At 72.5% G+C, this 12252-nt stretch overlaps 2 protein-coding genes across 3 annotated transcripts; both read right to left on the bottom strand.

Moving 5' to 3' along the window:
* Positions 1–38: 38 nt before the first annotated feature.
* LOC309448416 (espin-like) lies at positions 39–11170 on the bottom strand (the record flags this gene model as incomplete). Of its 2 annotated transcripts, XM_082069904.1 has the most annotated exons (15): positions 39–581; positions 670–681; positions 763–842; positions 2486–2767; positions 2847–2992; positions 4245–4271; positions 4539–4713; positions 4789–4950; positions 6564–6841; positions 6912–7131; positions 7220–7351; positions 7429–7611; positions 7711–7897; positions 9975–10168; positions 10877–11170. In XM_082069904.1, 15 exons carry the CDS (start codon positions 11168–11170, stop codon positions 434–436), a joined length of 2520 nt encoding a protein of 839 aa, XP_081926030.1. In that variant the 3' UTR covers positions 39–433. The 2 variants fall into 2 exon arrangements, with proteins under 2 accessions (XP_081926030.1, XP_081926031.1); XM_082069905.1 differs by lacking the exon at positions 4245–4271.
* LOC309448262 (espin-like protein) lies at positions 869–2386 on the bottom strand (the record flags this gene model as incomplete). The annotated part of the gene is made up of 1 exon (XM_082069647.1): positions 869–2386. One exon carries the CDS (start codon positions 2384–2386, stop codon positions 1415–1417), a length of 972 nt encoding a protein of 323 aa, XP_081925773.1. The 3' UTR covers positions 869–1414.
* Positions 11171–12252: the final 1082 nt, after the last annotated feature.

The raw sequence follows: 12252 nt of genomic DNA, 5'->3' as shown, positions 1-12252 counted from the left end.
CAGCCCCAGGAAGGCGCGGGGCACTGCTGGCTGGGTTCATCGCTTTAATTGCTGGAAAGGCAGGCGGTCCGGAGCGGAGGTGAGCCGGGAGCCAGCCTCGAGCGGCTCTGGAGCCAGGAGGGGCAGGATTGGAGGCAAGTGGTGCCAGTGGGGAGCACGGGGAGCCGGCAGCACGGCGAGCCCACCGCAGTGCGTGAGCCGGGCGTCCCGCACGGAGCCAGGTGTCCCTCACCGCAATAGCTCGCTTTGCAAAGGGCAGGGTGGGGCGGCAGCAGGACGGGGGGCTACATGTGCCCGAGGCAGTGGGGGGCTCCTCCGGGTCGGGCTACACGGCCATCCGTGGCGGGAGGAGGGTGCCAAGGCGCGTCCCAGTCTGCGGTGTGACCCACCGGCCTCCTCCCGCCACGAAGAGCCGGGATGCAGCGTGGCATGGCTAGTGCTTGGCTATGTCCCCCTTCTTGAGGATGATCTGCCGCTGCCAGGGCGCCAGCTTTGTCTCATCGTACCCGAGAGTCCTTAGCTTTTCTGACTGCTCCTTCTCCTTCTCCTCTTCCTCCCGCTTCTGCTTCTCCTGCTCTTTCCTGCTTGGCAGCGGAAGGCACAGGGCGCTGTGGTCACCGGAGCCGCCATGCCCGCGCACCCGCCCAGGGAAGGTCTCCCGACACTCACCGTTTCTGCTCCCTGCAAAGGCAAAGGGAAGAGCGGGGTTAGCGGAGCCGCGGGGACAGCTGGCTGGTGCAGCAGCCCCCGGACCCGGCTCACCTCTCCTCCTCCAGCTTCTTGCGCAGGATGTCCCTCCTCCAGGCTGGCATGCTGGCCAGGCGCGCCTCCTCCTCCTTCTCCTGCAACAGACAGCCGTGTTAGCGGCACCGCCGGGAGCCTGCCCTCGCCACCGGCTCTGCAGGCAGTGGCATCGCCCTAGTGTGTTGGCACCACGTCCTGCTGGCAGCCAGGCCGCTCTGTGCACCCAGCAGGCTGCTGGTGGGGCTCGCCGGTGCGTGGCTTGCCGGTACACGGCTCCCCAACATCGCCTGCCTTCTGCCGGCGCAGGGAGGAGGAAGGAGTGCGCGGCGCGGCCAGCCCTTCGCAGCACATCACAGCTTTATTGCACTGACACGCGGGGCCCACACCGCCCTGGCACTGCAAACGCCACGCCAGAGGGGAGCGCAGCCCCGGCGCTACGCCCCCCTGCACAACACACAGCCACGGCAAGCGGCACGCCACAACCTCGGCCCCGGGCCACACAAACCAAGACCGAGCCCTTCACCGAGCCGAGCAGAGCCGCGGCACTGCCAGAGCCGCAGAGGCGGCTGCGGAACCCAGACACCGGTTCTCGCTGCCTCGGCTGCCCCCGAGCTGGTCCCGGCCAGCCCCATGCCACACCGCTGGCACTGCCCGCACCATCCTGCCGAGCTCAGGTGTCGGACATCTCTGCCTCCTTCTCCTTCCAGAAGGAGAAGCTGCGGTCGATGAAGCGGCAGACATCCTCCTCACTGAACTCGCCCAGCTCCGGCACCGGCACTACCACCCCCTCCCGCCCCGGGGCCACGGTGGGGGGCTCCAGCAGGCTCTCCACCACCGCGGCAGGGCCATCCCCGAAAAACTCCTGCACGAGGTCCTCGAAGCCGTCGAGCCAGCCGCGGTGGCCGGCCTCAACGCGCTCCAGCGCGGCGCGGTGGAAGCGGCGGACGCGGGGCCAGCTGTGGCTGCCCAGACGGTCGAACATCTCGTAGCAGAGGAGGTGGCGGAAGCGCCGCTCCTCGGGGCTGAGCGGCATCTCCAGCAGCTGGAAGTAGCCCAGCATGAAGAGGTCGAGCGGGAGGCTGTCGTGGGGCACGGGCGAGCCGCCGACGTGCGGCAGGAAGTGCTGGGGCCAGTGGAGCCCCACGGCGTGGCTCAGGCGCCGGAGCTGCCGGCGCGGCACCCGGCGGGCCACGCTCCGCCAGCGGGCCAGCAGCCGCCCCGCCGCCCGCCGCAACCGCTCCTCGCCGGGCGCCGCCGGCAGCGCCCGCTGCCTCCAGTGCTGCAGGAACAGGCGGGCTGCGCGCTCCCGCCGCGCCTCGGCGCGCTCCCGCGGCGCCCCGGCCCCGTACTCCTCCTCCAGGACGGGCCGGCGGGCGCTGCCGGGGGGCTGCACCCGCCTGCGCTTGGTCACCCCTCCCGGCCCCTCGTAGTTGGCCTTGAGGCTGCGGACGGAGACGCCGCAGCCCAGGAGCTCCCGGCGAGGGTCGTGCTGGGCGCCGGGACCTCCCCATTCCCGTTCCCCCGGGCCGGCCGGCGGCGGGGACGCGCTCCTCGGCCGCGCGGGGGGGCGGCTGCCGCGGGCGGGGGGCGCGGGCAGCGGCGGGAGCGGCGGCAGCTCCTCCTCGGGCCGCGCCCCGTGCATCACCCGCAGGCTGCCCAGCCGCCGCTCCAGGCGCCGCACGTCCTCCTCCCGCACCGGCCGCCCGGCGGCGCCCGCCGTGCCCCCGCGGGACCCCCCTACCTTGCGCCGCTGCTCCTCCTCCTCCTGCATGCGGAGCTGCAGCTTGCGCACCAGCACCTGCCGCTTCCACTCGGGGATGGGCCGGCCCTGCTCGTCGTGGCTCGGCACCAGCGTCTCTGCCTCCACCGGCGCCCCCGCGCCCGCCGCCGGCACCGGCGAGCTCCCGTTCAGCACCGGCTCCGGCGAGCCCCCCGCCAGGCAGCGCGGCGGCGCGGCAGCCTCGGGGGTGGCGGGAGGGGTGGGCGTCCTGGTGGGGGACGGCGAGGACGCCGGCGAGTCTGCCTGCGGAGGGAGGCCGGAGGGGGTCGGTGGGCGCCCGCCGTTCCCCGCCCCCGGCCCCGGCTCCCCCGCTGCCACCTACGTTGGCGCCCGCCTGGCCGCTGCCGGAGAAGACGGTGGTGAAGCCTTTGCTCTGCGGCGTCGGCTTGAGGCTCTTCCCGGCCTTGATCTCAGCCAGCAGCTCCGAGTTGTCGCCGGTGGGGGACATCATGTTGAAGGACTTGGTGCCTGGAGGGAGGCAGGGCGGGCAGTGAGGGTCCCCCCGGCGGCAGCCCCCCAGCCTTCCCCGCCGGCTCAAGGGCACGGCGTCTGCCGGGTGGACGGCTGAATGGCCCCATCCCCGGGAGCCGCTGGGACTCCCGTCGGAGCAGCATCCCAGCTCTCAGTCCGCCAGGCACTGGGTCCATGGGACCCCAGCAGACCAGCACCCCATCACCCAGCTCCCGAGTCCACAGCACCCAGCTCCCTGGGTCCACGGGACCAGCATCCCAAGTCCCTGCTCACTGGGTCCATGGGACCCTGCTGGAACAGCACTCGGCGCCCAGCTCCTGTGGCCCCAGCACAGCTCCAGCCCCAAGTGCCACCCTCCCCACGGCACCTGCTGTGACCGCAGTCACCAGCCAGTGGAGGGATGGCTCTGCGGCTGGCATCAGCTCTGGCACCGCCGGATAGTCCTGAGCCACTGGGTGGCCCTGGACCCCCTGCACTCCCCCACAGCCCCCAGAAATGCCGCATCGAAAGCCCTTGCCCACCCCGCTGCCAGCTGCAAGCCCTGCACGGCACCTGCACCAGGGCATGCAATGCCCTGGGGATGCCCGCACCGCTGGTCATGCCTCCCGCGCCATGAGCACCCACCGTCCGTGCCAGCCATGTGTGGGTCCCTAACGGCCCATAGTGCCGTGCCAAAGCAGAGTCCCCTCCCCACCGCCAGGACCCGCAGCTTGTGGTGCTCGGCCACGCCGGGGCCAGACGGCTGTGGGTGCTGAGAGCCCAGCAGGGCACACGCGCTGCCATCCAGCGCCAGCTGAGACCCCCCCAGCCCTGGGAACCGGTGCTAATAAAGCGGACGCCAAGCGGTGGCCAAGCCCGCTGGCTGCAATCAGCGTCGGGGGAGCGGCCGGTGCGCTCACGTGGTGGAGTCACGCCGGCCGGCTGAGCGTGAACAAAGGCTCTCTGTGCGCAGGGCCGGCGGCGGGGCTGTGGGGGCCACGGGGCCCCGGCCGCGTGCCCAGCCCTGCCAGCCCTGCTCGCTGGCTTCGGCAGCCCCACGCCGGCACTTGCGGCGCCCACATGGCAGACTGGCCTGGCGACGCAGTGGCAAGGGCTTGGTGGGCAGGAGGGCTGCGGGCAGCTGCCAGCCCCGGCAGCCGTCAGTGGCCGGTGGCTCCAGCGCAGGATGGTGCCAGGTCAGGCCCCTCTGGCCGTGCCCCGCGCCGGGGCACCCCCTGAGCAGGGAGGAGCGCGGGGCCGCGATACTTACTCTTCATCTGCCTGAGTGCCTTTCCTCCTAGGGGGAGAAGCAGAGAGGCGGCGCAGGGTGCGCGGCAAAGGAAGGATTTGGCCACCGCAAGACAAGAGAGAAGAGAAGTGGCCAGCAGTGAGAGCAGGCGGGGGCGGGCGGGCGTGGGGGCCCCCGCGCCGACACCGGAGGAGAGAAGGACAGAGAGGCCGTCAGGAGCCGCGCGGCCAGAGCGCCGCAGGAGGAGACGCGGTGCAGCCGATGGGATGGTGCCCAGGATTGCTCCCTGTGCCCACCCAGCTCCCCGCCACTTACTTCCCGTGGAGGAGGAGGAGCGGCGGGGGCCGGCGGGGGTCTCAGCCAGCGGGGGCGGCGGTGGGGGCGGTGGGCAGGCAGCGTCAGGCAGCGGCGGGGGCGGCGGTGGTGGCGGCAGCTCGGCACTGGGCTTGCTGTCGCCGTTGCGCATGGTGTCCGCTGAGATGGGTGATGCCTGGAAGAGCACGGGAAGGCGTCGCCCGGTGCCATGGAGCCACGTGCAGGCACACGGCGCGAGGCCAGGGCTCACCTCCTCGCTGTGCGCCATTCGCCGGGGGCCAGGCTGCTCAGCCGCACCGTGCCCCAGGTGCTTGTAGTAGTCACCGGTGCTCGGCTGCTTGCCGAAGTTCCTCGACCGCCTGGTGGAGTCGGCGCGGCGCAGGCCCTCGGGGCTGCTCTCGCGGGATGTCAGCTGCAACGGGAGCGCGGTTCAGCGCGGCCGTGCCTGGCAGTGACCGGGGTGGCCGTGGGGCAGAGCTGCAGTGGAGCGGGGCTGTGCCAGCGGTGACCCTGGGGCAGGTGCCGGGCTGGGGGATGGCAGGTGCATTTCCCCGGATCCGCTCAGCACAGGGCTGCACCAGGGGCTGCACACCGGGGCGGCAACGTGTGCTGTCAGCACCTGGCGCTGTGACCCCGGAGCCTGGACCCAGGAGCCTGGCCGAGCCTCCCCTGGGATAACCCCCTGGGAACAGGAGTGCCGAGCCCCGGCCCCGCGGATTACTGGGAGCTTATCTCCCGTGGGGCCGGGGCCCAGTTCCAAACCTCTCTCTGAACGGAGCTCTCAGGCAGCGCGGCCTCAGCTCACCCCGGCACATACCGCAGCGGCTTTGCGGGTCGTGCTGCCAAGCACTGGTGCTGCGGGGGGTCACGTCCGTTCCCCGGGTTTGGGGTGCCTCAGCAGCACAGCCCCGCTCTCTGTGCCGGGGCCCCGCTATTAGCATTTCTCCATGCGCCACCTCCACCCACGGCATTTGCACGGTGAGCCCAGGTGCTCGCCAGCACCAGCTGAGTCAACAAGCACCAGCTCAGCGCTTCCTGCTGTGGCTGCCATGGGCGCTGTGCCAGCGCTGGCTCTCGCCCCGGCAGCCCCGGCCCCGCTCCGGTGCGAGGGTCCGTGCCGCTCAGCCCCGCTGCGTGGGGCACCCGCGCAGCGCTGGCACCGCGCCGGCACGCGCCCACACCTCCCGCGGGCAGCCCGGCTGCGCGGCCCCAGGCAGGGCTGCTTCTTACCCCAGTAAGCACTAACGAGCTGGGGCCGTGCAGAACGAACACAACGGGGTTCGGAGCCCCACAGGGGCCTGGCACACTCTGCTCTGCCGAGACCCCCATCCCATGTGCCCACATCCCCTGTGGTGCTGGGCTCTGCCAGTGCCCTGGCCGTGCACCGGGCTCCTGTCCCCGGTGGGGTGGCAAGAGCTGCAGCAAGGGTTTGGGGCAACCCTGAGCCCACTGTGTCCCTGTCCCCCCAGCCCGCCCTGGGGGGCTGCACCCCTCTTACCTGTGCACGCCCGGCTGAGCCCTCTCAGCTCCTGGCAGCACCCGCTGTGCCACCCGACACCTGCGGCGCGGGCGACACCGGAGCTGGCTGCTCGGGTTACAGCCTGCGCAGCCGCCCACGCCCAGTGCGGTGCGGTGCCGGTGGCGTCGCCGAGGCCACGTGGGTGCGGCTGCGGTGCTGGCCACGCGCCGGCCTGCGCGGTGCCGCCAGGCGCCCGTGCCGGCGTGGCGGTGGGGCAGGGCCACCTGGTGCCATGCAAGCACAGGAGCATCGCCAGCCCCGCTCGCTGTGCCCTTGCTGCCGGTTGTGTCCCAGCGCCCCGGTGCGTGCCAGCACTGTGGGGCCATGGCCTGAAGCTGGGTCTGGGCCCTCCTGGTTCCGCCAAGAGCTAACAGCTCCCCACAGGGGATCAGTGCCCAGTGGCTTGTCCCCCCTGGGTGGCTTGTCCCCTGACCTGTGTGGCCAGGAGGGGCTATGCATTGGGCACGGTGCCCGGGGCACACGGTGCATGGGACGCAGGGCAGTACCTCTCGGCGCAGCGCCTGGCTCTCCACGTGCCGCAGGTTGTTCTTGGCCCGCACGTAGATGTCGGCGGTGTGGGGGGCGGCGGGGGGTGCGGGCGCGGGGTAGCCGGGGGGTGGCGGGGGCGGCCGGGCAGCAGGGGGTGGGGGTGGTGGCGGGGGAAAGGTGGGGGGTGGGGGTGGGGGGGGGGCCTCGCTTGCCGGCCCCCGGCCCCGCGGCCGTGTCTCGGGATCCAGCATGTCCATGTACGCCTGCATGTCCGCCAGCGCCGGCTCGGGCACCCCTGCGCAGGGCAGGGGGTCAGGGGGGCTCACCCGCGTCCCCTGCCCCGCACCCCCCGGGCCTACACTCACGGGCAGCGGGGGCCCCCGCGGGGCCGCCCCTCTTCTCCCCGGTGCTGGACTGGCTGGAGTGGCAGGAGTCGTAGTTGGAGAGGGTGCTGACGGGGGAGCCCACCTCGAAGCGCGCCTGGGGCGCCGACGTCGTGGTGTTGGGGGACGACATGCCCGAGTCGGGCTGCCGGCACTCCCCGTCCGCCGAGGGGTCTCGCGACAGCACGCGGTGCTCCACGCTCTGCCAGGACAGCGGTGCGGTCAGGCGGTGGGGGAGCGGTGGCACCCCATGTGCTCCCTGTGCACTCGCCCACGGCACGCCACCGTACCATGTTCTCTACCGTGCGCAGGTACTGGGCGCAGTGGCCATGGCCATTGTAGTCAGCGAGGTCAGCCGCTGTGTAGCCATCCTGGTCGCGGATGCTGAGGTCGGCGCCATTCACCACCAGGATCTGGCAGCACTGGGGAGAGGGGGCACGTGGCAGGGCCAGAGGGTGGCCCCCCCGGCCCCGGCGCCCCACCAGCCAGCAGCACCCACCTCCAGCTCGCCGTTCTCAGCGGCGTCGTGCAGCGGCGTGCCGCCCCAGCCGTCTGCAGTGATCTCCCCGCCGTGCAGCAGCAGCCAGCTCAGCACCTTGGCGTGGCCGCGGCTGGCGGCAAAGTGCATGGCCGTGGCGCCCTCGGCGTCCCGCTCCGACAGGCTCACCGTCGTGAAGCTCATCTGTGCGGGCGGGCGGGCTGAGCGCCGGTGCCACCAGCCCCACGCTGTGCCGCCACCCCGGGCCCCCACACCGCCAGGCCATGCCCAGCCAGCGCTCACCAGCCAGACGATGACGGTGTTGTGGCCCATCTGGGCAGCGGCGTGCAACGGGGTCATGCCATCGTGGGCACGCGCGTGGGGGTCAGCCCCACAGTCCTGCACCAGGTACTGGATGATCTCCAGGTGGCCCTCCTGGCAGGCGAGGTACAGCGGGGTGGCCCCTGTTTTGGTCTGGGCACTCAGCGTGCTGCAAGCGGGGCACAGTGCCCGTCACCCACAGCCACTGCAAGCCAGGATGGGGGACACATGGGTCACAGGGACATAGGGACACACAGGGCACAGGGGACACCCAGGGCACACCCTGGCTGGGGGCAGGCAGGGCAGCATTAGGGCTGCGCATTGTGGCACCGTGGGCAGTGTGGGCAGCGTGGGCTGGGAGCCACCCACCCCTTGGCTCCCCGCTGGGTCCCTGTGCAGCAGCGGCCACTGCAGCGGGAGGTCACTAAGTTAATCAGCCTGCTTAGGCTAAGCTCCTTCCTCCGGCTGTTTTTGGACACTGCAATTTAGCAGTATTTTAAAATAAGCAGCTTAGGTAGCACCGGCCACAGGGGAGGCGGCAGGGAAATGCTGGCCTGCACCACGGTGCTGACCGGCCCCGCTGCCCCCCGCCAGCTCCGCTGCCAGGCACGGGTGTCCCCCTGCCACCCCAGTGCACCTTGGCATCCCCATGTCCCACACTGTGTATCCTGAATCGTGCATCCTGCATCCCACACCCCATAGCCCTGTGTTGTCCATTCTGCATCCCACATCCCCACTCACAGGAAGCTGTTTTATCAAGTGCTCCATGAAAAAACCTGTTGAATATTTAAAAAAGGAAGAGCAATAAATACTCTTCTCTGCTATCACAACGATCATGGGCCCTTAATAATTGATCCCTGTAACTGTGAGACGGGCTGCAGCCAGCGCTGCCTTCCTGCTGCGCCGTGCCGCAGCCCCAGGCCGGCAATGCCGCTGGGCTCCTGGAACAGGGGCTGGGGCCAGGCCTGCAGGCAGGGGACGGCGGGCGAACAGGCACGCGTTCAGCCCCTGGTTGCCATTCCCCACTAATTGGGAAGGGGTTAAGCCACTTGGGCAAGCGCTGGTAAACTGCTTTGCCAGATGGCTGCGACCTCACGCTGGGCCACTGGCTACTGGGTTCCCCATGGGGCTGGGGCGAAGGTGGGTTGGGAGCACCAGTGTCCCGCTGCAGCACCCAGGGGTTGGATTTCGCAGCTGTAACGGAGCCTCCAGACAGGCGTGGGGCCGGGAGCGGGGTGAACCCTGAATAATTCAGGGGGAAGGCGGCAACGGCACTGGAGCAACCCCAGCAAGAAGCGCGAAAGCCAACATGGGAAGGCTGCACCACACCGTGCTGATACCACGGGCACTGAGCAGGAGCCGCGGCTGGGCTGGGGCTGTGAGCTGCGGAGGGTTAATCCCACAGGTGCCAGGGCTGAGCCGGCACAGCTGGGGTGGGGGGATAAAGAGCTGGGGAGGCTGCGGCCGGTGAGTGCTGTGGGGGTACGGGGACCCTGCAACGGGCTCGATGGCCCTGCCTGGCAGGTAGGATGGGGGGTGTGGGGTCGTGGCACCCGAGACAGTGGGGTACTGAGCCCCGGTTCACATCCCGCTGCACACGCACCCGCAGCCCCGGAGCCCGCCGGGTCGGTGCGGGGCGGCGGCGCACCCCGCAGGCTCCACCGTGGGAAATCAGAGCGGGGCCGCCGGCGCGGCTGCTGCAGACCCGCGGGGAGTCGGTTCCGCCGGCCCGGTGGGCGACTCCACCGTGTAACCCGGAGCACCAGCCCGGCCCGATACCGCTCGGGAGGCAAAGCGGGGCCGCTGCCGCCGGGGCACCGGCCGAGCGCGGCTGCCGTGCCCGGCGATGCCCGCGGGCCCCGGGCGCGGGGAGCGGCCCCTCCCGGGCGGGCGGCCCAATCCCTTTACATAACAGCGGGCGGACAAAGGCCGCTGTGTTATCGCCCCGCGCCAGGAGCCCGGCGAACCGACCCAGCGGCAATATTTCTGCCAGCGCTCGCCGCCCTCCTCCTCACCCTTTCTGGGCCATAAAGAAGGTGCAGCTGCCTGCCCAGCCTGATAACGCGGCCGCGTTGCCCTTGGAGCTGGGGAACGAGGGTGGCTGCGGCATCCGTCCCCAGCGCTGGCACCGAGCCCGGCGGCCGGAGGGAGGGATGGGGGGGCAGCGGGCACCCTGCTCCCCCGCCGGTGGGTGGCGAGCTCGCCGAGTGGAGCCCGTCTCGCCCGCCGGCAGCGGGGACGGTTACCTTGGGCAGTGTCCCAAGAGGAGTCGCAGGGACGGGAAATCCCCTTTGGCCGCGGCGTAGTGGACGGGCAGCGCTCCCGTGTCTGTGGCCGCCGTGGGGTCGCTGCCCCCGAAGCGGAGGAGCCAGTCGATCACCTCGTGGTGACCGAAGCGGGCTGCCAGGTGTAGGATGGTGGCACCGGAGTTGTCTGTATCCTGCAGGAGGAAGCGGGGCGGCCGTCGGGCGCCGGGAAACGTGCGTGGGGCCGGGGGCCACTGGCTGGAGGTCCCGGCAGCACGGAGCAGAGCCAGCGGGAGGGACGGGCCGTCGGAGGGGCCGTGTGCCAAGCGTGCTGCCCTCCGGCGGGGCCGTGTGCCACCCGCACACAGCGGGCGCGGCACAAAGCCCTCTCGTTCTGCCGGCGGCGGGCAGCCCCTGCCCGCGGGGCCCCGCTGTGCCGCCGGCCCGGCCGCCCTCCGCGCTCGGCGGGGCGCGGGCAGAGCTGGCCCCCGGCCAGGGGGTTGCCGCAGCGCGCTGACCCCGTCCTTCCCGCTTAATCCGCGCTCCCAGCCCCTCCGCCGCCTCCTCTTCCTCCCGCCCGTCACATGTCGTTAGCTCTCGGCCGGCCCCGGGGCAAGCCGCTTACCGCCCCGGTCCTGCCGTTGTGTAACCCCGGGAGGGGCCGGCAGCCCCGGGCAAGGCCCCGGAGGGTCTGCGCCCCCTTGGGGCTGAGCCCCGCCGGGATGCCGGGGACCCTCCGGCTGCCAGCCGGTCTGCACGGCCGTGTCCTGCCCGTGCTGGTCCGGACTCCGGCGCGCCGGCGGGAGAGCTGGAGGGTCCAGGCGCGACCGTCTCCTCCCGGTTGCCCGAGCCCACCCGGACCCGCTGCTCCCTCCCGCCGCTCCCCGCGCTCCCGCTCGCACCTGCACGCCGCAGCCCCCCTGCGTGAGCAGCCACTGGAGACAGGCGAGGTTGCCGGTGGCGGCGGCGTCGTGGGCCGGCGTGGCCCCGTTGCGCGCCCGCGCGTCCCCGGGGAGCGCGGCCTCGGCCGCCAGATACCGGAGGCAGGCGAGGCGGCCGGCGCGGGCGGCGTGGTGAGCGGGGGAGGCGCCCAGGGCGTCCCGCAGCCCCGGCCGGAGCAGCCCGGCCGCCCGCAGCCCCCGCAGCGCCTCCACGTCGCCCTGCCTCGCCGCCAGCAGCGCCCGCTCCAGCGCCATCCCGGCGGCGGCCCCGGCGGCGGCCCCGGCCGCCGCTTGGCACTGCGTGGCGCTGCCACCCCGCCGGCCCCCGGTCCCGCCGGCTCCTCCTTCTCCTCCCCCGGGGCCGCCCCTCCGCCCGCCCCTCCCGACGGCGCGGCGGCTGCCCGCTGCCGCTGCCCGGGACCCCAGGCCGCCGACGCCGGCCCCTGCCAGGGCAGCCGGGCTTGCCAGCCTGCGGACGGTCCGCGGGACCCCGAGAGCCTCCGGTCCCCGGCTGCCGGCGCTGTCCTGGGAAGCTGCTGCCTCCCCGCTCCGCCCCGTGGGTGTCCCCTTCCCCCGCCCGCCACCGCGGCGGTGCTGGGCTTCTCCGGCAGCCCCGACGTGTGCCCGCCGGCCCCGGCAAAACCGGCAGGAGGGGATGCCGGGCGCTCTGCCCTGCCTCCTCTCTTCGCGGGGGGGCCGGGACGAGCGGCGAGGAGGGTAGGCCCGCGGAAACCGACGGCGGGACCCGTGGGCAGAGCGGGAAGCGGCGGCGGCCTCCCCGGGCACCGGCAGCGGGCAGGAGGAGGCACTTCCGCCGTCAGCACCGCGGAGAGCGGCGGCTCGCGCGCTCAGCACCGCGGACAGCGGCACGGCCGGTACCGGAGCGCTGCAGCACCGCGTCCCCGCCGAGCCCCGCGCCGCCTCCCGCCGCCGCCGAGATACGCGAGGAGAGAGCCCCGGGACCCCCGGGCCGCCCTCACCGCCCCGTCTGCCCGCGGAGCCCCAAGCGCCTCTCGCAGAAGCGTCGCCGTGTTCTGTCCCGACCCCGACCCCCGCCCGCGCCCGGCACGATCCATCACCCGTTACTCGGGGCCGCCGCCTCCGCCCGTCCCGCAAACCCCGGGCGCCCCGCGAAGCTCTTTCCCAACTGGAGAGAGACGCCACCACCGGGGAAGGCGGGGAGCCTTCCTGCCGACAGCCGTGTGCCCGGCGAGGCAGGTAATAGGCATCCTCCGGCCGCTATGGGCTCATGGCAGGGGGTTCGGGGTGACCCTCCCCGGTAGCGCCTTGATGCTCCGCGGGGCCAGTTTGGGCACGGCACGGAGCAGCGGGCGTGG

Source organism: Streptopelia decaocto (genome assembly GCF_964273445.1).
Source record: "Streptopelia decaocto genome assembly, chromosome: 20".
Classification (NCBI taxonomy): Eukaryota; Metazoa; Chordata; class Aves; order Columbiformes; family Columbidae; genus Streptopelia; species Streptopelia decaocto.
The sequence above is the reverse complement of the archived record's forward strand: the minus strand, read 5'-3'. Positions and strand labels throughout refer to the sequence as shown.